Below are 26596 nucleotides of genomic sequence, written 5' to 3'. Positions count from 1 at the left end.
CCCATAGCTGTCAACTTTTCAGATTTGAAAATAAGGGATCAGCAGCCTCGAAACAGCATCCTCACCTGTACCGGGGACAGTCTACGGGATATCTAACAATCCGGGATAGCAGCTGGAATAAGGGAATTTCCTGCAAAAAAAGGGAAGGTTGACAGCTATGGATCCTCCAAGTGTCCCTATTTTCCAGGGATGTCCCTGATTTATAGAAGTCATCCCGGTTTCTGATTTGATCCAGGAATGTCCTACTTTTCCTTAGGATGTCCCTATTTTCATCAGTGAAATGTTGGAGGGTGTGGAGTTATCCGAGTCACCTGAAGACAATCCTGTACAGTGGTATCTTGGTTCTCAAAATTAATCCATTCCGGAAGTCCGTTCCAAAACCAAAGCTTTCCAAAACCGAGGCGCGCTTTCCCATAGAAAGTAATGCAAAATGGATTAATCCGTTCCAGACTTTTAAGAACTTCCCCTAAAACAGCAATTTAACATGAATTTTACTATCTAACGAGACCATTGATCCATAAAATGAAAGCAATAAACAATGTACTGCAGTCACACAATCAATCAATCAGTAGCTGAACTGGGTTCCACACAGTCACAAAAAAGAAAGAAAAAGAGGCACCAAAATGCAAAATAAATAGCAAAAACAGACAGACCTCAGTGTAACACTCAAAAGTGTGAAGCACTCAAATCAGAAGCATAACACTCAAAACGGAGCACGTCCGGCTTCCGAAAAAAGTTCGCAAACCAGAACACACACTTCCAGGTTTGCAGTGTTTCGGTTCCAAGTTGAGTACCAAGGCGTTTGAGAATCAAGGTACCACTGTATAGGGAAGTTTAAAAAAAAAAGTTTAGTGTTTTTTATGTTTTTATATATGTTGGAAGCTGCCGAGAGTGGCTGGGGCAACCCGGTCAGATGTGTGGCGTATAAATAGTAAAATTGTAATTATGGAATGGGACATCCCTATTTTCATCGGAGAAATGTTGGAGGGTATGACCTCACCATATTGGGGGATTCTGTGCTGTAGCCTGTATGCCTGCTCATTCGGCTGACTAGGTGTTGATCAGCAACTTCAAAGCTCCTGCCCTTTATTATTTTATGGTCCTTTATCTTTAAACTGGACTTGGACCAGACAGCCACTCAAATAGAGGAGTGCCCTCTGTAAAGTAAGACACACAGACCCCTTGCAATTTGTGCAATGGTTAATTCCTTTTTTTTTATTGGTGTGTAATTCGTGCCTGTTTCCTACTGAGGTGGTCAACCTGTATTTGAGCTGGCATAGTTGGATGTTCCTCATACCTCCCTCCCCCCACAAAAATCCCTGCACATGGACAGGTAGTTTGTCAGGGTGCTAGCCTAGCCTTCTTCCTGACTTGCTAGTTTTCTATGCACAGGGAATTTTTACCAAGTTGATAGTACAGAGGAGCATTGTTTCCACACACACACCCATTAGTCTGAAGTAGTACAAGTCCTGGGAGACCTAGACCTTGATGACTGCAGCTGCATGTCAACCCCTGCGCTTAATTTAATGCCTTTGGGTTTGAAGTGATGAGAGGAGATGCAACAGTTCTCGCTACCATGTGTGTATCTGCCCATATACAAATCATCACTCAGGGCTGCTGTGAGCCAGATTTCAGATTTTCCCAACAGCAGGAAGATTCTCCCAACTCCAACAGCCTTTGCGGCCAAGAAGATAACTAGAGCTTAAGCCTCAAAATTCGTTCTCGCCCTTGGGATAGTGGAGGCGATTCATCCAGTTATATGCAGAGTGTTTTTTCCTCATGGTTCACCACAAAGGAAATAAAAACAGAACATTAGGGATCCTCTGATGGGGGCACTTCTAATGATTCCCCTATGTGTCTGGCTCTTTCAGCTTTTGCTAGAGATTGAGCCTTTAAAGCCTGTTGTGGAAGGGGAGATTGTTGGGTTGTCTTTGGTTTTGTTTTTATTATGCATTTTTTGTTTTTTATATTGTGATTTTATGCTGTGAACTGCCCTGAGATCTATAGGGCAGAATAATAATAATAATAATATGGACCTAGCCCTGTGGGACTCCCTGCCAGTAGAAGTTCGGCAGGAATCATCCCCACTTTCTTCGACACACTTTCTGAAAACTGTGTTATTCAGACATTCCTTTGCCATGTGAATCTTTTTTTACCAACCAACATTTACTGGTGCTTTTATTGATGTTGAAATGTTGGTTTTTTATGTTCCACCATTTTATGAAGCTGCAGCCTATACATATTTAAACAAATAAACCATCCTTGGGAAAGAAGACTCACTTCCATGCCGGGCAAAGCAACTTCCAAGCTGCTGCCCAGCCTCACTCCATGGCCTCAAGAGGACATCCACGGGGCCTGTTCCCTGCCACCTGTCAGAAAGGGAAGACCTGCCTCCATCACGGGCTGAGTGAGTTCCGAGATGATGCTCCACACCACTGCTTTATCTCTGAGGACACCGGTGGGAGCTTTTGCTGAGCTAAAGGGTAACCCTGGGCCTGGGGAATACAGTGGTACCTTGGTACTCAAACACCTTGGAACCCAAACACTGCAAACCCAGAAATAAGTGTTCCACTTTGCAAACTTTTTTCAGAAGCCAAACGTGCTCCGTTTCAAGTGTTACACTTCTGATTTTAGTGCCACCCTTCCTTTTTGAGTGTTATGCTGAGGTCTGTCTGTTTTTGCTATTTATTTTGCGTTTTTGTTTTTGTGGCTCTTTTTGTTACTGTGTGGAACCCAGTTCAGCTACTGATTGATTGATTGATTGTTTGAGTGACTGCAGTATATTGTTTATTGCTTTCATTTTATGGATCAGTGATCTTGTTAGATAGTAAGGTAAAGGTAAAGGGACCCTTGACAGTTAAGTCCAGTCGCAGACGACTCTGGGGTTGCGGTGCTCATCTTGCTTTACAGGTCGAGGGAGCAGACAGTTTTTCTGGGTCATGTGGCTAGCATGACTGAGCCGCTTCTGGTGAAAGCAGTGCAGCGCATGGAAACACCATTTAAATTGCTTTTTTTAGGGGTTGTTTTTAAAAGTCTGGAACTGATTAATCCATTTTGCATTACTTTCTATGGGAAAGTGTGCCTTGGTTTTGGAACGCTTTGGTTTTGGAATGGACTTCTGGAACGGATTAAGGTACCATTGTACCAACGATTTTGGTAGGAAGTGCCCAGGCAGTATATGGGCACCGGTGGGCAGAATGAGGCCATTGCCTCAGGTGGCAGGTGAAGTGGGCTGTGAGGAGCAGTCCCCTGATCATTCTGCCTGAGCCTTGCAGATGTTTCCTTCTGCTGAAGGACAGAGCTTTGTGTGGCGCAGCAGTGTGGGCCCCCTAAGCTAGCCTGCTTCCTCAGCAGTGGATGACGCTGGCCTGTCACCGGTGCCAAAGTAATAAAATAATACACAAGTTATAAAAGCAAAACCATGGAACAGAAACAGTTCCTTATAGAAAACAATGAAAAACAATCCATATATGAAAACAAGGCGAACATATTAAAACGCCATGCATGAAAACGGTTAAAACTAGTTCCAGTACAGCTGCAGACTGGGATAAATATCTCTGCTTAAAAGGCTTGTCAAAAGGGGAAGGTATTTACAAAAGACAACAGAGACAGCACCTGCCTAGTAGGAGGAAAAGCCAGGGGATAGCTGCCACCTCTCCCAAGTCCTGATTCCTTTGCAAGCTGGCAGCATCATGTGTCCTCACAACAGGTCAAGGTGCTGTTGCTTGTCCCCTACATTTAAAAACATTTCCAAACCTGAGTAAATAGGAAGGCTTTTTAGTTTCTCTTGAAAGTAAGTAATGAGGAAGGCTGACACACCTCACGACGGAGGGCATCCCACAATTTGAAACCACCACCACCGAGAAGGCCCTGGTACAAGTTGATGCAAATGTCCCCAGTGGATCAGGGAGTCTTTCTTAACCAACTGCCTTACTTCACAGAATGCTGTGGCTCCAATTTGCCCAATGCAAGGATTACCCTTTATTAAGTCTGGAAAGTTCCCCATTCGCATTTGCCTTCTGAATCAACATGGCGTGTGGCTTTTTTTCTACAGCGTTTAAGTGGGGATGTACTGGTCCTTTTAAGAGCTCCAGGAATGCAAACCTTGCTCAGTTTTGCCAGGCTCATGCCAAGGAAGAATTCAAGGACGAGGCAACCAGGTTACCACCACCTTAGTGGAGTGAATAATCCAGGATTAGTTACATTCTTAAGCTTACAAGGAAGGCCTTGAATCCTTTACTGGACTGAAGCCAGTAACCCTGCTACCCTGACTCTCCTTAAATCAATGCGAGCTACACCATAGATATAAGCATCAATTCGGATTTTGGTGTGTTCCGTGCATCACAGGACCATTACAAGAGTCACACAACAAGCCAGTATAGACAGCAAAATATGCACCTCTCCCCACACCCCCTCCTGCCTTCCTGCTCATTCTGAGCATCTTTCTTAATGTCTGTTCTGACAGAACCGCTGCTTATGTGTAAGCTTCTGCTCACAGCCTCCTTGACAAGGGATGGGATTGTGCCCTAAAGAGAGAGAAAATGCCAAAAAGATGGCTTCTTTAGCACAGCTAGCATGAGACTAACCAGCTAAAGTTGCACAGCCTTCCAGCTGCCCACCGAATCCTAATCGTTTGTGACAGAACTGGGTTTTTTCTCAGGTTAATGTCACAATTTTCCTTAGGGGTGGAAGAGTATTCCGTGATATTAACTTAAACCAGAGAAGTTTTGCAAAACATTGGCCTCGTCTCTCCCCGCTGAAAGGAGAGACTATTTTCGTAACTGCAAAAAGCTTTTAAGTTATTCTTTTCTTTTAACCTGTAGGATCATTCTCTTTGAAGAACTGGCAACAATTTGCAGACTTTGATGTGCCAGCAAAAAAGGTTTTTGAAAAATAATTTTGACATATAAATGTGGTATGTTTACATCCCAACTCAACGTGAATAGGACTGAGCTGCACATGTACTGATTCTGCCTAAAGATAAAAGCTTATCCAGCCAAAGAGGAATATTGGACTAGGAAACAAAAAGCCACTGAAAATTTCAAAAAGGCATTTCTGTTCTACTATAGCCAGCCTTAGGCTAACAGCTAGATACTTAAAAAGCTTCTTCAATTCTAGCATGACAATGCAAAGTCATACAACGGGTTCTTGGTTATGGGCCCAAACAGCAATTTAGTAAGCCACGCTGTGATGGGATGATGAGCTGCTTGCGCGTAAAGCTTAGTCCCTCAGAGTTTGGCCTGGTTACCAAGGCTCTGTCTATAGCGGAGCCCCTTAAACATGACTCCCTCAATCGCTGGCAGAATCCGACAGTGGGCATTTACGGAACCTCTTCCAACATAAAAGCTCCTTAACGGAAACGCGTCTTCGGGATTCTCGGCGCGACAGTTTCCGGCGAGGGGTGGGTGTCCCTATAGGAGGTCCTGAAACTTCCCCACTGTTTTCGCTGGAAGTCTCTCTGAGCCATCCCTCCGACTCACTTTCCCTTGGAGCTCCTTCTCTCCCCCTGCTGGTTCCCTCCTCTGCTGCCGAGTCTCTCCTAACCTCCGTGAGCCCTTCCACCACCTGCTCTCCTGATGGCAGTTCCCTGACACACGCCAAACTGGAATGATGTGTGTTCACCATCTCCACACTATTTATAATTGTATAAATGTCTAACATGTGGGTCATTGGTTGTCTCCCCAAAACTAAAACGTCCTAATTGCTGTCCCAGCAGAGGTCCTAATTTGGCCCATGAGACTGTTCTATAAGGGAACCTGGCATCTGATTCCATAACTTCTAAGCTTTATTAGGTGAGAGCTTTTGGGCTCATCTGTACTGTCATTTAATAAACCTCCATTAATTATCCCTTGCTCTATGACAGGGGTCAGCAAACCTTTTCAGCAGGGGGCTGGTCCACTGTCCCTCAGACCTTGTGGGAGGCCGGACTATATCTTTTTTGGGGGAAATGAATGAATTCCTATGCCCCACAAATAACCCAGAGATGCATTTTAAATAAAAGCACACATTCTACTCATGTAAAAACACACAGATTCCCGGAGGCTGGATTTAGAAGGTGATTGGGCCGGATCCGGCCCCCGGGCCTTAGTTTGCCTACGTATGCTCTATGACATTCTCCTCTAAATCACTGTCTTCCCAAACTTTCCCTTCCCTCCATAGGTGCCAGCTCCTAGGGCCCCAGGTCCCTTTGCCCCCCATAAAATATCTGAGGAGGCCAGGGCCCCCCAAAGTTGATTGACATTGCTGCCTCCCCCCCTTTTTCCACGTTTGGCCTTCATTTCCCAGTGAGCCCTGTAAAAGAACTTGTAAAAGGGTTGCTGGATGCAAGAGAGCTGGGATCGGGGGGGGGGGGGTAAACCGCCAACATCATTTCTTACAGCCTTTGCAATTGGAGACAGACAGGAAGAGAGAATGAAACTGTGTGCTCCATGGGGCAGATTCATGGAGCTCTGCTAGGACAAGAGAGGAAGCAGTTCCCTGGTTGCTTGTCATTTTTAAAAATTAAATTCAAGACATGCTGTAAGAGCCAAGGGAGGAGGACATTGTCAAGAGCTTTTGCCATTTACTTTCAAACTTCTTTTCTGCCATCCCTCCTATGTCCTCGTCCCCCTGCCTCCCATATCACTGTCCTTGTCTGCCCCCCCCCATATTTTATTCAAGTTGGTATCTCTGCTTCCCTCAATCTGGATTTCCACATACCCTCTCCTTTCTCTCTCTTTTTTATATTATATTTTTATTAGTTTCCAAATACAAAAGCAAATTTATACATTCCTTCCTATTGTTACTTTTTACACATTTCTGCCCTTTTAACCCTTTCCCCTCACAGAGCTTCCTTAAAGCTTACAAACGTAATTTTATTATGACTCAGTTTTTGCATATATTGGATAAACTTTTCCCAATCTTTTGTAAATCTTTGATCTCGCCGATTCCGGATCCTTCCTGTCATTCTGTCCAGTTCTGCATAATCCATCATTTTAGTTCTCCATTCTTCTATCGTAGGTAATTCCTCCTCTTTCCATTTCTGGGCCATCAATATTCTTGCTGCTGTCACTGCATATAAAAATAACTTCTTTTCTTTCTTATTTATCTCATTACCTGTAATGCCTAGTAAAAATGCTTCTGGTTTCTTAACAAATGTATATTTCAACATTTTCTTCAATTCATTATAAATCATTTCCCAAAAGCATTTTACCTTCTTACATTCCCACCGCATATGAAAAAGGTACCTTCTTTTTCTTTACATTTCCAACATTTGTTGCTTATCTTATACATTTTTGCTAACTTCACAGGTGTTACATACCATCGGTACATCATTTTCATAACATTTTCTTTTATAACTGTGCATGCAGTGAATCTTAAGCCATCTTTCCAAAGTCTTTCCCAATTCTCCATTTGTATATTATGCCCTATATCTTTGGCCCAGTCGATCATAACTGATTTTACCTCCTCATCCTTCGTACACCATTCCAGTAATATCTTATACATTTTTGCTAAATTCTTATAATCATTATTCAATATTTCTGTCTGAAATTTTGATTTTTTTGTCAGCAAAACCCCTCTGATTTAAATATTTTCTGAACATCTCATTAATTTGAAAATAATGCAGCCAGTCATTCACATAGTCCTTAACTTCTTCAAATGATCTCATTTTCCATTTTCCTACACTTTTACACACTAACTTCTCATATGTCACCCAAACCCCTGTCATATTGACTTTCTTCACACTTATCGCCTCCAACGGCGACAACCAATATGGAGTTTTTTGTTCCAACAAGTTTTTATATCTTTCCCACACTTCAATCAAAGACCTTCTTATAATGTGATTTTCAAAACCTTTATGTACTCGTCTCTTGTCATACCACAAATATGCGTGCCACCCAAATCTATTATCAAAACCTTCAAGATCTAACACATCTGTGTCTTCTAATTTCATCCATTCCTTCAACCAACAGAGGCAAGATGCTCCGTAATACAATTTCAAGTCTGGCAGGGCGAAGCCTCCTCTTTCTTTTGCGTCCGTCAATATCTTAAATTTTATCCTCGGCTTCTTACCCTGCCAGATATACCTTGAAATTTCTCGCTGCCAATTTTTAAAAATTGCTGCCCCTTTGATTACTGGAACTGTTTGAAACAAGAATAACATTTTTATCGTTGCAATTCTTCCCCTAAATGACAATTTCATTCTTCCCCACACCTCTAAGTATCTTTTGATCTTATTCCATGTTGGAATATAATTATTCTGAAACAAGTCAATACTCCTGGGGGTTAACCAAACTCCTAAATATTTAACTTTCTTTACCACTTCTATTTCAGTTTGCTGCTGTAATCTGTTTACATTCTCCGAATCTACATTTTTAGTAATTGCTTTAGTTTTTTTCTTATTCAGAATGAATCCTGCCAACTGACCAAACTGGTCCATTTCTTTCAACACTTCTGTTACCGTGTTTATGGGATCTTCCAAAGTTAATACTAAGTCATCCGCAAAGGCTTTAACCTTAAATTTTTTTCTACCCATCGTTACCCCTTTTATCTGAACATTACTTCTAATTGCCCTTAAAAACACTTCCAGGACCGTGATAAATAACAGAGGTGTTAAAGGACATCCTTGTCTTGTTCCCTTAGTTATCTTTATATTTTCCGTCGTCACATTATTAACTATTAATTTAGCTCTTTGATCCATATAAATAGCCTTAATACCATTTAAGGCTGGTATAAGGAAATCTGGATCAAGGGAGGGGAAATTGTGGGAAGGTAGTAATTTGGAGAAGAAGCTTACCATCCACATTAAAAGTCAGAATGAATGAGCCCTTTCTCAAAATCTTGCACTTGCACCACCTTGAAAGTTGAAATGTAGGAAGAGCAAATATAGATAAGCATGGACTTTCAGAATCAGCAGTTTTATCAGGACTGGAGATAATAGTGATTTAATATTGCTTTTGTCCAGTGAGGTCCAGCGCTGAGGGCCTTCTGGTTGTTCCTTCCCTGCGAGAAGCCAAGTTACAGGGAACTAGAGGGCCTTCTCGGTAGTGGCACCCGCCCTGTGGAACGCCCTCCCACCAGATGTCAAAGAGAAAAACAACTACCAGACTTTTAGAAGACATCTGAAGGCAGCCTTGTTTAGGGAAGCTTTTAATGTTTAATAGATTGTTGTATTTTAATATTCTGTTGGAAGCTGCCCAGAGTGGCTGGGGAAACCCAGCCAGATGGGCGGGGTATAAATAAATTATTATTATTATTATTATTATTATTATTATTATTATTATTATTATTATTATTAATACGTTCTGTCCCATTGACTTCTCAAGTCACAGATGGTTGAAGCAATACTGAAGCAAAATGAAGGATCCATTTCAAAATCTAGTTGTGGCATTGCACAACCAAATTTCTAGCTTTCATGGCTATGGACTGAAATCTGAGGAGTTCTGAGAAATCAGAAAGGGCAACAAGCACCTGAACAATTAGTTATTAATATAAGGTAAATGCAATGCTGAATCTTTTTAATACAATTTGGCTTTCTCCTTGCAAAACGGGGGATGCTTTTATATAGAAAATCTAGCCCTCCCTGCAGGCGTTAGATGATACCAGTCACAATATGAAAACCTGACTGAACTGCTCAGATGTAAAATCGACCTGACATACAGTGCAAGGCTTCTCTGGGTAACTTTCTAAAGAGGGATAGCTCCTGCCTCAGCGGAGTTACAATAGAGAATTGGTCTTCCCTGCCTGGAAGCAGGACTCTGATTTGAATTTAGGTCAGTGTGTATTTTGTCAGATCTCTTTCCTGCCATGCACTTAAATGTGGCTACGAAACATTCTGCTGCCGTCCCATTATTTACATACAATAGCGAACAATCCGGCCCAAGGTAATGGCAGAGTCCCAGTGATTTCAGTGAGGGAGAGCAGAACATATACCTAACTTAGCTCAGGTGTTGCCAACTTCCCTGCCCCACGGGCCAATTTGCACACTGGAGAAACTGTCATGTTATAATTCCTGCTCCATGATTGCAGTCATGGGATTATTGTCTTTCACATGATGGTGTACGTTTTGACTCCACAGAGTGGAAAGTGACGAAGACAGGATGTTTGTGTTACTGTGTTCCGTGAAGTGGGACTATTGTCCTTTGTTCTTTTTCTCTTTGCTGTCTGATGCTTGAGAGAGAGGGAGCCATGTTGCAGTGCTCGGTGTGTGTTTATATGTAAATAAAGTAGATTAGCCAAAATGCTGAGTTGCTGAGGTCTGTCACGCAAAGCTGTGAAGACTCTGCGGCTCTCTAAGTGTGCCAGTGTCTGTTGGCATCGGTCGCTGTGATGTTCAGGCAGAAGAAAGCTTTTGAAGCTCCCGAACAATCTACCAGGAGGGAGAGAACATGCCACTTGGGCATGTGTCTCTGCCAGGGTCCTACTCGAGTGTAGGCTGAACTCCTGACACAACACATGCATGTGTACATGTACACACCACAACCGATCCATTAGCTACAACAGAATGTCTCTTTCAAGCCAAATTTCAGTAGAGGGAGGGGATTATGTGGGTGCCAGGGAAGGGCCTCTATAGGTACAGATGTGGTCACAGGTGCTGGGCTGGCAACCCCTGGCCTCAGAATTATTTGCGGAGCAGCAAGCAGGAAAAAAGATGGAGAGAATCTCCAATAAGCCAGTGGGCAAGCAGATGTGCTCTTGGAGTTGTGTCTTGAATCCACAGGGACTGTTTTGAGATGGGGGAGCAAGAGTGGAGACCAAAAGAGAAATTGAAGGGCTCCACCAAAAGGCAATATATGGTTTGAGTCTGAGAGCAGACCGATTAACTTTGACCAAGAACCCGCCTGAAACCCCAGAAAAATGATGATGATAATCAGGGTTTTTTCCCAGCCAGAACTCTGTTCCGGCATGTCTTATAATGCCATTGCCATTATAAAAAAACAAGAGAGGCATTCGTGGTGATTTCTGGTACCTCTATTTCTCGAAAAATACCATTGATGATAATACCGGTAAATAAAATGAGAAAATAAATCAGATTTTTTTGTTGTTGGGGGTGGAGAATTGTATGTTTATTGTATCAGCGATACAATAAATGATCTCGTTTATGTTTTTACTTTTTTCTTATATTTTTTTCCCAAAAAAGCATTTAAAAAGAATTACTCGTTAAGGTTTTACTTTAAAGCAGGAATATAGGAAGTTGCCTTATGCCGAGTCAGACCATTGGTTCATCTAGCTCAGGGTTTCCCAAACTTGGGCCTCCACTTCTTTTTGGACTACAACTCCCATCATCCTTAGCTAGCAAGACCAATGGATGATGGGGATTGCAGTCCAAAAACAGAAAAGGAAGAAAAGGTGGTATATAAATGTAATAATAAAAAAATGTAGCAAGGCCTCCAATAGTTCACAGACCATGATAGGAACATGCTCGTCACATGGAGGGGAACCAGGAGAGAGGGAAGTACCACTTGCAAACTGCAGAAACAAAGGAGGCAACTCTCAGAAGGTCATAATGACATGCTCTCAAGCAGCCTCCACCCATGACATCACCTAGTCCAGGGGTCTGCAACCTGCGGCTCCGGATCAACATGTGGCTCTTTTACACCTTTGCCTCGGCTCCGGGGCGGATACTAGCGAGGGGAGGAGGCGCATTGTGCGCCCCGACACTCCCCACTGTGGCGGGCGCTGTACTGGCAGTGACGTCGCATGGGGGCGGTGCGTGCGTTAGTCACGCACCGTCCCAACGTCACCTTCCCACCCGCCTGCCCGCCCGCTACATTGTAAGGGGCATGTACGCTGGTCACTGTTTTGAAGGGAAGTGAAGAACACACACACACACACAAAAAGGTAACTTGTTAATTTAATGTTTATTTCTATGAGGAGGAGTAATTCTGAGGGGTCAATCAAAGAAATAATAAAAAAAAGTGACAAAAAAGTTATTTTTATAATGACGAGTTTTGCGGCTCCCAGTTTGTTTTTTCTTTGGAAACGGGTCCAAGTGGCTCTTTTTGTCTTAAAGGTTGCAGACCCCTGACCTAGTCTAATGTTTGGGCCCTGAAATCTCAGGGTCTGGGGTGCTCCTGGCAACCATATTTTAGCGTGGCAGCACCTACCCCTTTGGAACTCCCTGCATCTTGGGATCAAGCAGGCAGGCACCTTTACTGTACTCTTTTCGCACCTGCTAAAAGCATTCCTTTAGCCAGATGCTTAGAAAGTTGAGGTAATTTTAATCTGCTTTAGTATTTTAACTTTTGCATGTTTTAAAGCAGGGCTGTGTATTTTTTAAATTTTTTTTTTGTAAAGCGCTTTGAGGTTTTCCTTACAATCAAGTGGCCAATACATTTTATGAAATAAGAAAACACTGATGGGGGTTTGTGATTGGTATGAGCTTTCATGTGCATGCACACAAAAGCTCATACCAATAACAAACTAAGGTGCTACTGGAAGGAATTGTTTTATTTTGTTTTGACTACAGCAGACCAACACGGCACTTGCACTCCATAATTCACCACTACAAAACTGCATGTATGCATGTCTGTTTAATTGCTCATCCATTCCCACTACCCTTTTGCTGATTTAAAAATAAAATGCACGAGTTATCTTCTAAGTTTAATGTTGAAGCCAGTTGCACATTTTTGCCTGGAGGAAAGCCTCATTGAACCCAGTGGGACTTATCACACATTAAGCCTACAACGAAATTGCACCCCCCCCATTTTTTTTAAGCCACACATATTGGCTGCAAACACCTAGAAACTTAAAATGCAGAAAAGGGTGCGGAATAATGCTGTACGATTTCCACCAAAACAAAACCTTCCTTCCTCTCCATCACGCTCGGGCTCTGAAAAACAAAGCCGTGTTAGTTTTAGTTACTCTTTATCCCATCGAGACACAACGTAGTTTGGAGAAATAAAAAAGAACTCTGCAACGTGATACCGCAGGCGTGTAATGAAGGGGTTAAAAGAAAGCCGGGGATCTGCAAGGCATGACGGGAGTTGTAGGCGAAGAGCTTCATGGGAATTGTAGTTGGGCTGTTTCCTGCAGCATGGCTGCCCTCCTGTAAGGTAAGCCAGTTTCTTTTCTCTGCTATGTCCTGCTTTGCAAAAAGGCAAATGGCAACATCTTTTAACCAGGCTGCAAATTCGAACCCAAGACAGGACGGTTTCCTCTCCTGATTTCAGACTTGCGTGGCGTCTCCTGCTCCCAAGACACTGAATCAGCACTTTTAACAGGATGTGGTCATGCTAACTCAGTTTTTGTGTATCTGAAGAAGTGTGCATGCACACGAAAGCTCATACCAAGAACTGACTTAGTTGGTCTTTAAGGTGCTACTGGAAGGAATTTTTTTTGTTTCAGTTTTGGAAAGAGAGTGTTGTAAGGATCGTAGCCTAAAATTCCTGTCCAGACATAACAGCTCCTGTTTTCAGTGCACTCCTTTTTTTCAGGCGTTGTGGTGGTGGAACAAAGGCAGCAAAAAATAGACACCACAGTCCTGGCTTGATCTCGTGTAAAATCTAGTTGAGATTCCTGCACTGCAATGGGGTTGGAGTAGATGACCCTTCTAGCTCTCCAATTCTGTAATTCCATGATTCTATGAAAACAACAGCAACCTTGAGCATGTTTATTTATCCATCAGTACCGCTTCCATGAAGGGACGCGGGTGGCGCTGTGGGTTAAACCACAAAGCCTAGGACTTGCCAATCAGAAGGTTGGCGGTTCAAGTCCCTGCTCCTGCCAACCTAGCAGTTTGAAAGCACGTCAAAGTGCAAGTAGATAAATAGGTACCGCTCCAGCAGGAAGGTAAACAGCGTTTCCGTGCGCTGCTCTGGTTCGCCAGAAGCGGCTTAGTCATGCTGGCCACATAAAGCGAGATGAGCGCCGCGACCCCAGAGTCGGCCACGACTGGACCTAATTGTCAGGGGTCCCCTTACCTTTACCTTACCTCTTCCATGCTACCTTTAGCCACGTGTGAGAGCAATTGGAGTAATTCTGTTCAAAGATCGAGAGAAGCAAAGGGCCTCCCATTTCATGCCAACTCACTCAAAGTAAATTCCATTGAGCTGAATGGGGCTCATTACTGAGTCAGTGGTTTGTGTCATTTCAGTGGGTTGCTTCATTTGTGGTCAGATCCTATGCTGTATAGAACGGTCTGCTGAATTCAAGGAACTCGACCATGATAATGATGATAATGTTTTTGGTTTTTTAATATCCCGCTCTTCTACTTAAATGTACACACAGTAGCATACAACAAAACCAGAAATACAGCCCTAAAAATTCTCTCTCTCTCTGCAATAAAAATGTCTCTATGTGCATTTAGGGACCTGCAGGTAGGGAAACAGCTGTTTTCCTTGTGATCTCTTGCATGCTTTCTATACACATCTGGCTGGCCGCTATGAGAACTGAATCTGATCCAGCAAGACTCTTATTATGGTCTTATATTTTTAAATTTATAAAAGCAATAGCTATACGAGTGTGAGAGATGTGAGCATATATATATCAAGAAGACTTGGAAGCACAGTTTTCTATATGCCTCCTCAGAAGTAAGCCCCATTGAGGTCAGAGGAACTTACTCCCAAGTAAGTGTGTGCAGGGTTGCAGTATGGTTCTCAAGTAAGTGTGCAAAGGATTGCAGCCCTAGGGTGACCAGGTGGGCGTAAGAACAGGTCTTATGTGCTTTCAACATCTAGGTAGAAGAGAAAATTGCTGCAGATACAGATTCCTGTGCAGATTTAAGAAAAGTTGCATCAGTCAAAGTTCCCACTTCTGTACAATTTCTCTTTGCATCTGGTTGTGCTAACTGTAATGGTTCTAGGGGTTGCTTGTGCGTAAGTTGCCGCCACTCTTGGCTTGGTTGTCTGGTTGAACCATTTCTGTCTGGACAGCCCTTCACTTCGTGGCTGTCTCAGTCACTGGCAGAATCCGTCAGTGGGCGTTTTTTTGAATCTCTTCCAGCAAAGAAGTTCTTTGACGCCAAGTCTCCTCCTACTCTCGCTGCGCGGAAGTCTTCTGCGCAGGGAGGGAGTGGGCAGCGGAGTACCCGTGCTCTCCCCGCTGGTTTCTGGTGAAGAGTCTTGGAGCCTCCTCTCCAAATCCCCTCTCTGCCCCCCTTCTCCACTGGTGTTACGCTGATTTCCTTCCCCAGCAGATGGGCTGCCTCTCTCCCTACTGGGACCCTCTCCGGCATCCCTCAGGAGCCTTCCCTCCGCCTCCAGCTCTGATGGCAGTTCCCTGACACTAACCATGCTCATTGACCAAGGAGCTGTTCTTATACTGAATCCAACCACTGATCCAGGAGATAACGGCTGCCTACTGTGTCAAATGCTTTTCCATGCTGGCATCTTCCTCAGCTCGGGGGAACTGTAGCAGTGAACATGCCACAGGTTCAGACTAGGACCTTTCAGATTTGTTTATGTTTATTTATAAAATAAATTTCTGTCCAGCTTTTCCTTTCCACAATAGGGGTACCCAAATGGCTTACTAGATGCAGGACACGTCTTCTGCCACTGAGTCAGCAGAGGCCTTCAACCACTTCTAAAGCCCTGATTTTGTTTATTTAAAAACCTGCTTTAGAACAGCTTGCTATAATAGCTTAAAGGTAAAGGGACCCCTGACTGTTAGGTCCAGTCGTGGACGATTCTGGGGTTGCGGCGCTCATCTCGCTTTATTGGCCAAGGGAGCCGGTGTACAGCTTCTGGGTCATGTGGCCAGCATGACCAAGCTGCGAACCAGAGCAGTGCATGGAAATGCCTTTTACCTTCCCACCAGAGTAGTACCTATTTATCTACTTGCTCTTCGTGCTTTTGAACTGCTACATTGGCAGGAGCAGGGACTGAGCAACGGGAGCTCACCCCGTCAAGGGGATTTGAACCGCTGACCTTCTGATCAGCAAGCCCTAGGCTCTGTGGTGTAACCCACAGGTTGCTGCTAAATGCTCTGCCACTTTACCTCTTTTCTTTGTTTTAATGGCAACTCCAGGGCATTTGCTAGCTAATACCAACCTTTTCAGAAGGCCTCAAGTTTTTCACTTGCATTAAGATTACAGCAAAGTCAATTTTTTACTCCTGTGATTCTGTAAGCTAGGAATGACCAGAAATAAAAGGGGAATAACGTTCAAGAGCGTGGGGAATTATAAATGGGCAGAGTGCACCATCTACTGGTACAAAGGAGACTCTCTCTTTTTGTCAGTACAGTGAGAAATAGCTGCAAAGGAGAAAAGTTGAATCAGCTTGTTCCATCTCTAATTGTCGAGCTCAACCCAAAAAAATTTTGCTCAGGAAAAAAATGGTGTTCACTGGAAATTACTTCCCAGTAAGTATTTGCAGGAGGGCAGTCAGTGTTGGACTGTGTTGCAGTTTCAGCAGCCTTATTTTGGTTTTAGGTGCTGCGTTTATATCCTGCTCCCACAACCAGAGGGCTCCTACAGTGGATTTCAAATAAGCTGCAACAATAAAACCGAAAAGCAAACAAACATAAAGGGCTCAGGGGAAATCTCATGGCGCTCATCTCTAACTTCATGAGACATTTGAGAATAATATCAGCCAATTTCACAGGGTTGTTATAAGGAATAGGGAGCAGTTCCTATGCACAAGAAGCTGGTGTAAAGTCACACCAGATCCAAACCCTGGTCAGCAGTGGGGCTGCTGCTCTGCCTAACCCTGGCAGAGGGAAAACAAGCCATTAAAACTGGGTTCTAGGCAGGGTTGCCAGGTCACGTGACCGAGCTGAATGCTCCCACCATGCCCCTGGGATGAGCAAGTTACACTGGTTTGTATCTTCAGACTGAGGATTTAATGCCATATTGGGTGTTTTATAAAGAGCTTTATAGGTCAAAACCAGGATTTGTTGCTGATTGTTTTTGTTCCGTTCAACGGATTTAAAACCTGGTCCTTTCTTTCCCCCAGATGGCATCCTCTCCGTTGACCTTTTCAGCATGGAAACAGACGGCATCGGTCAACAGAGACTTAGTAAAGCAGAGAAGAAGCTGCGGCAAAAACAGATGAAGGCCAGGCATACCTTGCTAAGGCACGAGGGGATTGAGTGTGTGTCGTACCCCACCAAGGTGATTTGGGAGTTGAAGTTGCTCCTAGTTGAATGTGAATTGTGTTTTAAGTAGGTTTACTAAGAGATCGGTCCCACTGATCTTAATGGGGCTGATTGGCCAGGCTAGCTGTGGCTAATGGGATTTGGAGTTCAGCAACCTCTGGAGGGCAACAGGTTGGAGATGGAGAAGGCTGGTGTGGAACAGATCACATGGCAGAAATCCAAGCTGCTGGCGAAATGGACAACTGGGCTTTTCAAGCTACCCATCCTGGATTAATATGTATTGAGTAGTATTTCCATAAATGAAAGCTGCTGTCAAGAATTGTATATGGTGCAAAATTCAGTGGCCAGGTTGCTCACCAGAACAAGATGGTTTGAGCATATACAGTGGTACCTCGGGTTACATACGCTTCAGGTTACATACGCTTCAGGTTACAGACTCCGCTAACCCAGAAATAGTGCTTCAGGTTAAGAACTTTGCTTCAGGATGAGAACAGAAATCGTGCTTCGGTGGTGCGGCAGCAGCAGGAGGCCCTGTTAGCTAAAGTGGTGCTTCAGGTTAAGAACAGTTTCAGGTTAAGTACGGACCTCCAGAACGAATTAAGTACTTAACCCGAGGTACCACTGTAATGCCAGTCCTGACCCAACCCAACTGCGCTAGCTACTAATTATTTTCTGGGCCCAATTCAAAGTTCTGGTGTTGACCTATAAAGTCTTACACAGCTCAGGATCTCAATACCTTAAGGACTGCCTCTCCCCATACGAACTGACCCAGACCCTGTGCTTGTCATCTGAGGCCCATCTCTATGTCCCCCCGCCTTGAGAGGTTTGGAGGGTGGCAAAACAAGAGGGGGCCTTTTCTGTGGTGGCTCCCTGTCTGTGGAATGCTCTCTCCAGTGAGGCTCTCCTAGTACTATCATTAAATGTATTTAGGCGCCAGGTGAAAACACTCCTTTTTAGCCAGGTCTTTGACCATTAAATAACCTATGGCCTGTTAAAGGTGTGTGCATGTGTGTGGATGACTGTTATTATGATGGTTTTTATGACTATGCTTTCTATTACCATGCTTTGTTTTATGTTTTTATTATTATGCACTGTAAAATATGTTTTTAATGTTGTCCACCGCCCTGAGATCTTTTTATAAAGGGCAGCATATAAATCAAAATCATAACAACAACAACAAATTTCCAGCTATTTCAAATCTAAACATTTCATTTTGTTTTTCAAACAGAGAAATTCTGGGATAAGAGCCTAATTTCCTCTTTTATTTCTCCAATATGTTTATAGAATGTTGCTTTCAGATGAATAAATTAGTGTTGATTACTCATGTCTGTGTCTCACTTGTCCTCTCCCCCCCCCTTCCACCGCCCTCCTCTTTATCTCCTGATAATTAGAGCCTGGTGGTTGCCAACGGAGGTCTGGGCAATGGTGTAAGCAGATGCCAACTGCTCAGCGTGGTGCAGGATTGTGGGCTGGTGAAAGCTCTTCTAATGCCTCCCGGTAAACCATATTCGTTTGTGAAATATGGAAGGACAGAAGACTCCAAAAAAGCCCATGACTCCCTCAACGGGAAGGAGATAACGGTAGAGGACTCTGGCCAAACTGTCGTTCTCTATTTCAACTTTGTGGGAAAAGGTATTGCTGCTGTATTTAGTTGTTAATAATAATAATAATAATAATAATAATAATAATAATAATTTATTATTTATACCCTGCCCATCTGGCTGAGTTTCCCCAGTCACTCTGAGTGGCTCCCAATTGAGTGTTAAAAACAATACAGCATTAAATATTAAAATCTTCCCTAAACAGGGATGCCTTCAGGTGTCTTTTAAAAATAGGATAGCTGCCTATTTCCTTGACATTTGATGGGAGGGCATTCCATAGGGCGGGTGCCACTACCGAGAAGGCCCTCTGTCTGGTTCCCTGTAACATCACTTCTCGCAATGAGGGAACCGCCAGAAGGCCCTCAGAGCTTCTCGCAATGAGGGGACCGCCAGAAGGCCCTCAGAGCTGGACCTCAGTGTCTAGGCTGAACGATGGTGGTGGAGACACTCCTTCAGGTATACAGGATGGATAGATAGAGAGATAGATAGATAGATGATAGATAGATAGATAGAGGTTTAATAAATAAATAGAGCCAGCCCACCCACCTAGGGCTCCCACTCTTAAATGCATCATACTTCCAGGGGAGGCTGGTTCATTAGGGCAAATGGGGCACAGCCCCATCAACCTCAGTCTGCCCTTAGCCAGCTGTCCCGTCCGTCCCTCCCCATCTTTGCCTGCCTTCTTAAGCACAACTACTCTAAGGAGTTGCTCTGTCTGTCTGTTTCCTCCTCTTTGTTCTCAGTGTTGCCCTTGTAGAGCTCAGGAGGGAGGAGAATGGCACTGCCTGTCTGGCACCATTTTTCTGGTCTTCCCACCTTCTTCCTCACCTGTCATCATTGCATAGCTCTGTAAACCCTGGGGTTCATCCGCGCTGGCTGATGCCTCCCTCGTGGGTAGTGCAGTTTTGGCTGCATAAGCGATGGTATTGAAAGCCCGAACATCAGAAATCGAGGGAATGCTATCTTATTTTAAGATCAGCTTTTAGGAATACAGCAATGCAACAGGTGAAATGTGCGCAGGTATTTATTATTTCTGGATTATTATTTGAGTTACTGATCAACATTAAAGGTAAAGGTAAAGGGACCCCTGGCCATTAGGTCCAGTCATGACCGACTCTGGGGTTGCGGCGCTCATCTCGCTTTACTGGCCGAGGGAGCCGGCGTACAGCTTCCGGGTCATGTGGCCAGCATGACTAAGCCGCTTCTGGCGAATCAGAGCAGCGCATGGAAACGCTGTTTACCTTCCTGCCGGAGTGGTGCCTATTTATCTACTTGCACTTTGACATGCTTTTGAACTGCTAGGTTGGCAGGAACAGGGGCCGAGCAATGGGAGCTCACCCCGTCGCGGGGATTTGAACTACCGACCTTCTGATCGGCAAGTCCTAGGCTCTGTGGTTTAACCCACAGCGCCACCCGCGTCCCACTGATCAACATTAGCTACTTACTAACAGCTGGATATTTACCATTCCTCATTGATATAGCTTTTAATACATACTGAATATTTTCTTTTAATTGTTTCCATAATCTTGTGGGCTAGCATTCTTTTCGGACTTGATTGCGCGGCTGACAATCTGTGGCAGGCAGATAGGGGAAAGGGGGCTTACTGGGTGGGTCAGGTGCACTGCTTAGTGGGTTTGGGTTCATAGGCTGCATGCATTTAAAGCACCCCCCAAAGAATATGAGGAACTGTAGTTTGTTAAGGATGCTGGGAGTGGTAAACTACACTTCCCTGGTTTCTTTGGGGAGCAAAACGTGCTCTAAACGTATCTTCTTCTTTGGCAATCACTCGTAGCCGAAAAAGATTGTCTTCCATAAACACGGTTTTAACAGTAAGTCCGTAGGTGACTGTGGAGGCCAATTCTGGACCCACATGTCCTTCCACAGTGGGGACATAGGTTTCCGGGCGGGAGTTGATCATGGTGAGGGTTTGCCAAGTGTGCCTTCCTCTTAGCGCATTTCTCCCTTGCGTCTTGAGTTCAAGCGTCTTCAAAACCCATGATACCTTTGGTAAAGGCTGTTCTTCAAATGGAGCACTCGCAGGCCAGTGTTTCCCAGTTGTTTGTGTTTATACTACTTTTTTTTTAAGATTTGCCCTGAGAGAGCCTTTGAACTTCTTTTTTCGTTGACCACCGACATTACGCTTACTATTTTTAAGTTCGGAATAGAGTACAGTGGTACCTCGGAAGTCGAACAGAATCCGTTCCAGAAGTCTGTTCGACTTCCAAAACATTCGGAAACCAAAGTGTGGCTTCTGATTGGCTGCAGAAAGTGCCTGCAGCCAATTGGAAGCCCCGTCGGACGTTCGGCTTCCAAAAATAGTTCACAAACTGGAACACTCACTTTGCAGAGTTCGGGAGCCAAAACGTTCGAGAACTAAGCTGTTCGAAAACCAAGGTACGACTGTAGTTGCTTTGGAAGATGATAATCAGGCATCCATACAACATGACCAGACCAGCGAAGTTGATTTTGAAGAATCATTGCTTCCACACTGGTGATCTTTGCTTCTTCCAGTTCACTGGCATTAGTTTGCCTGTCTTCCAAGGTGATGTGTGAAATTTTTCGGAGACACCGTTGATGGAATTTTTTGAGGAGTTGGAGATGGTGTTTATAAACACATGGTGTATATGCAGCCCTAGTCCAAGATCCAAAGGAAGTAAATTTTGTGACTGAGCAACTGACCCTGTTCCCGCAGCGTTAAATGGCTTTTGAAACTCCCTTCAGCTGGGGAGGGGGCTGCTAAAAATGTCTAACTCCCTTCCACGCACCTTTGGGCTCAAAGATTTGTTGTTCTTTTGATCCTGGACGTAGCATTTAGACATGTCTTCTTTCCCCGCTCTGTATTCATCGCCTGTTGGCCACAAACAAACGCTCAATCCTCGTGAGAAGTCCTGGGAAAAGACAATCGAAGGCAGCTGACATCTCACCTGGAACAGCCGGGGGAAATGGTGACCTTTTCCTGTGACAAAGCAGTCAGGCGTTTGAATCTGAAAAGCAGCCAGGTTCTCTGGTCCTAAACAGAAGGGGGTTTGCGTGGCACAGTGTGTGGGGACCAAGCCTTTGGCGCATGACTAGAAGGATTACTGTCTACGATTAGGATTGCTTTTGGCTTTATCGCTTAATTCACTAATGCGCTTTCCATAAGAGGTTTTCCAAGATCTTTCTAGTCAGGCAGGGGCTTGAGGTGAGCAGGTTCCCCCCTACATCTACTTCTTACAGCACCTTTCTGTCAATATATTATATGCAATTCTCAACCATGGTTTGTTATTGCAAGAACAAGCCCTCTCACTGCTCCTGCTGCCTTTTTAGAGGACACACTGGTTAGCATGTTATTCAGACTGTAAACTGTGGTTAATCATAACTGTGCTTGCTGAAACTAAGCCAGCTTTATAAACTGTGGTTTGAAGTTGCCCTGTTTCAACTTAGCAAAATTAAGATTAACCACAGTTTGTCTGAGTGAGGATAATAAGGCAAGCTTCAGTTAACTCAAAATGGATGTAAAGGCTTATAAACTACACCTACTGGCTGCTTCAGAGGGGAATGAGGCAGCTTGCGAATCTGGAGGGGTAGGAGTGGGTAGCTAGGCTCTTTTTGGTAATGTAAACGATGGTTTAGTGTTGCATCCAGCCAAGCCCTATATTTAACTGCTTTGTCATTTTTGATGTTGCTACCTGCCCAGAGAGCATTTAAAAATTGGCAAATTCGAACATCTAGATAATTACAGAACTTGTTTGTTTGAGAACTGTATGTCTATGCCGCTTGAAAGAACAGCATGGGGAGTTCTTTGATTTTTTTTATACTCCTAGTTCCTTGGGAGAACATGACACCTACAGCCTTGCCTCCTGGCCTGAAGATAATTGAGGAGCTGGTTTTGCCTGAGGAAGAAAAGGAACTTTTAGAAAGCATTGATTGGGCAGAGGATGAAGTCACCTCAACTGGTAAGTAATGCTTCCTAAGAATGGCTGTTATTTTGGATGACTCTGCCAAAATAACAGATGACTTTGCTCACTCTTTGAGGGGATTTTTGTTGTTGTTGTTATGGTAAATTGGGTTCACCTCCCCAGTTTTGGGAATGAGGCCATGGATTTGGAGCAAGAGAAATAACCTCCCTCAGAGCTATTCCCAGGTACTCCACTTACGCCAGAAACACTGGTGCAAATGGGGCCTGTTGTGGCAGGACTTTCCTGGCCTGAGGAAATGCTGTTTCCCACATGAGATTCAGCCTCGGAAGTCCTAGTGGAGCCACAGGTTCCTCCTGTCCCCATTGGAGCTAAGATCGTGAAAGTAGGCTTGGCCCTTTTAAATGAGGAGGCTCCTCATGCTGAAGGCAGAAGTAGTTACTCAGATAAAGCAGGTCCTCTTTGAGTCTGGCTGGTGATGAGCCAACATCTGAGGTTCTGCTATAATGGCAGTTCCAGCCTGAGTGCTTAGTGGATTAGCGCTATTAGCGGCTTAGCGGCTTTTAGCGTCTTATCGGTTTAGCGGATCAGCTGATAAGCAGCTTAGCGGCTTAGAAAAAGGGGGGAGGGGAAAAGGAAAAAAACCGCAGGAACTCACAAGACATTTTCGTCTTGCGAAGCAAGCCCATAGGGAAATTCATTTTGCGAAGCGCCTCCAAAACGGAAAACCCTTTCGTCTAGCGGGTTTTCCGTCTTGCGAGGTGTTCGTCTTGCGGGGCACCACTGTATCAGATATAATGGGGATATAGTCGAACAGCATCAGAGTGTCAAATGCTTCCTTTTCCTGCTGTTATGGTTTTGGACTGAACACTGCTGAAATTTGGGCTGGACAATGCCTAAATACTTGCAAGTGCTGTGAGACAGGAACTGTGAAAATAAAGATGATTAATTGTTTTAAGGATTTGCATCATTCCATTCCAATAAAATTCTGCTTGAGGTGTTTTACAGCAAAAGATAAACGTGCATATTAATCTTATCTGCGTAAGTTTCTTAGTTATGGGTGGGGAACTTGAGTTTCCGTGGTGCAAAATCTGGAATCGTTTTGGCAAAGCATTTCAACCTCAGTGGTTTTGATCAGTTTAGTTGCTTGCTCATGGTACTGGTTTATAACAGGCACCCTTGCCATCATCTACATAGACAACAGTGACTTAAGAGCTGGTTTGGAGGTTTAACTGCACTACAATAGACAGCAGATGTGAAGTTCACTGGTGCCACCTGCAACCTTTTTGATAAAGCAATGTGCAGATCCCTGGCACACACCTGAGACCGGACACACAGGCGTGAGGATTCATGAATTTGACCAAGTGACTCACTCTGTGCAGTGGAAGCGAATCTTTCATCGGTTGTTTGTGTATTCATTGCAGCAATTGCAGCATCCAAGTTGTCTCGAAGGCTGCTATTTATTTCCAGGGCCTGTTTATGTTATTTAACCGTAGTAAGAACAAAAACCATAGTAAGAACAAAAAAGTCTTCTGTGGGAAGGAGTCTATCTATCTATCTATCTATCTATCTATCATCTATCATCTATCTATAAAATGTCTTGTTTGGATTGTTGTAAAATGTGTGATTCCTGTGTATAGTTTGTTGCTTCTTCCACTTGTAAACTGCCTAGAAAGGCTGTGTGCAAATTAAAAGTGAAATGAAATGAAAATGACTCTAGTTGAAAAACAGAATTACTCAATAAAGTACAGTAGCACCTCGGCTTATATAGCCCTCTGGTTATGTAAACTTCATGTTATGAAAACAGCAAACCTGGAAGTATCGGACCTGGTTTCTCCGCATGCGCAGAAGCGGTCTACCGCCGCGCGTGCATGCTCAGAACAGTGATCCTCGGGTTTGCGGAAAACTTGGGATCTGTCTGGATCTCCGGAATGGATCCTGTTCGCAACCGGAGGTACCACAGTACTTCACAAGCATTATCTAGTAATTTTTACAAGAACCCTATAAAGTAGGCCAATATTATTATCCCCTGATCTTGAAGGTGGGAGGGACTGAGGCTGAGAGAAAATGTGGATCATCAGAGACCACAGAGTGAGTTGAGGGCGTAGGGAACTTTCAAACTCATAACTTCCTGAATTTTGGCTTGGTCCTTAAGCCGCTATGCAACAGCAGCTCAAAATATATATTGTGGTTATTTAATTTTTTCTCCCCTTCCAAACATGGTTCTGTTTTTCTTCCTTTCCATTTTCACAGCTCAGAAGTCTCTGAAACACAGGAGGGTAAAACATTTTGGATACGAGTTTCGATATGACAACAACAATGTTGATAGAGACAGACCGTTACCTGGAGGTGAGCATCCCGATGGAATGCCTGTTATGTGTGTCTTCTGTTGAATAATCAATACCGCTTTCTTCACTGATTAGCGGTGGTTGCAATTCTGTATATGCTTACTGGGGAGTAACTGTCGTTGAAATCTGTGAAACTTTGTTCCAAGTATACAAGAAAAATTGGCTTGCAGTGCAAGGCTTCCATTCACCTAGGTTGTAATCTTAAACATGGGGTTGACTCCCAGGTAAGTGGATCTTAAAGGACTTTGGCCTAGATATGTGTTTGAATCAATTTCATTTTAATGTGTTTAGGGAAGAGTCCAGAAAATGCTTGACAATGAGTGGCTTTGAAAATCTGACATGCATATGAGATGCACAAAACCATTACAGCTAGTACATTACAGCCTGGGAACAGCTTCAACTGGCTGCCTAACCAGATGAGGGTAGCCGATGTGTCTCAAATCCTCAGTGAGTTAGGGACTTCCCCTGCATGCGAAGACAGGATGAGCAGATGAGACCAATGGTGGTCCAGGGGTCAAGAAAGCGGTTTCTGCATGTGCTGTAGAGGGAAGTGAGGGGCTGATGGGGCTCATCAACCTGGGATGGTAGCCCATCTAGGAAAGAGAAAAGTCTGATCCTAAACCTCCACTGCCTTGCGAGATATCTTCAGGAGAAGAAAGGGCTAAGGAGTAAAACCTACACTATCCAGAGTGGAGTGAGAGCTGGCCCATCAAGAAGGCCAATCGCCAAAGAATCGATGCTTTTGAATTATGGTGCTGGAGGAGACTCTTGAGAGTCCCATGGCCTGCAAGAAGATCAAACCTATCCATTCTGAAGGAAATCAGCCCTGAGTGCTCACTGGAAGGACAGATCGTGAAGCTGAGGCTCCAATACTTTGGCCACCTCATGAGAAGAGAAGACTCCCTGGAAAAGACCCTGATGTTGGGAAAGATGGAGGGCACAAGGAGAAGGGGGCGACAGAAGACGAGATGGTTGGACAGTGTTCTCGAAGCCACCAGGATGAATTTGTCCAAACTGTGGGAGGCAGCAGATGACAGGAGTGCCTGGCGTGCTCTGGTCCATGGGGTCATGAAGAGTCGGACACGTCTCAACAACAACAACAACATCCAGAGTGGAGTCCTTAAGGCGGTTGGATGGCACCTTGCATTCCTCCATCTGGCAACTCCTGCAGCCAAGCTGGTGCCTAATGCATTGCTCTGATTTTCTTTGGACCACAACAGTGAGGTTGAGAGCGGGGTCTTGTCGTATGCGCAGCCCAGGACCTCCATACACACTGCTCACGCTTGCGCCTCATCACTTCGGTGCTTCTAATGCAGTAGTTTAACTTCACCCTCAGAGGCACACTCCATTCCCTCTTGAGGCAGATGGATGCCAACAATTGCGGGAGGATGGAGTTGTAAGCGACTCCCAAGCACTTTCCCCCTCACATTCTATTAGGAGACGGAAATTTTGCTCACAGCAAGAAGTAGCCACGCAAAGCCTGATCGTTTGCACATTAAGACAGTATACATTACAGTTCGCTTCATCCCTTTCCCTGCGCATCAGAATTAGCTCACTCCAAGCGAGAGGCACAGTAGGATAATTTCAAATTCATTAATTTGGCAAATAAATTCAAAGTTGCCTTCTCCAACGGGCACGCCAGTAAGCAAACTCGTGCTGTGATCCAGGGAACACCGCCCCCCCCTCCCATCACAACTCACGCTTATAAAGATGCCGAGACCATTTAGTTGCAATTAGC

General features: G+C 44.2%; 1 protein-coding gene across 5 annotated transcripts in view; it reads left to right on the top strand.

The window, feature by feature from the left end:
• ALKBH8 (alkB homolog 8, tRNA methyltransferase) overlaps window positions 1–26596 on the top strand; it is a gene marked incomplete at its 5' end in the record, with an annotated part of 258458 nt that overhangs the window by 182896 nt on the left and 48966 nt on the right. For 3 of the 5 annotated variants that reach the window (XM_079973657.1, XM_079973654.1, XM_079973653.1), the window contains 4 exons: window positions 16872–17029; window positions 18405–18645; window positions 22418–22549; window positions 24764–24859. In XM_079973657.1, the coding sequence (XP_079829783.1) occupies window positions 16901–17029; window positions 18405–18645; window positions 22418–22549; window positions 24764–24859 (598 nt within the window). Of the gene's footprint in view, window positions 1–12983; window positions 13035–13330; window positions 13345–16871; window positions 17030–18404; window positions 18646–22417; window positions 22550–24763; window positions 24860–26596 lie in introns of those variants that run through there. The other 2 variants (XM_079973655.1, XM_079973656.1) reach the window with 2 other exon arrangements.

This window comes from Podarcis cretensis, assembly GCF_951804945.1.
Source record: "Podarcis cretensis genome assembly, chromosome: 4".
NCBI lineage: Eukaryota > Metazoa > Chordata > Lepidosauria > Squamata > Lacertidae > Podarcis > Podarcis cretensis.
This window is presented reverse-complemented; position numbering and strand designations above follow the sequence as displayed.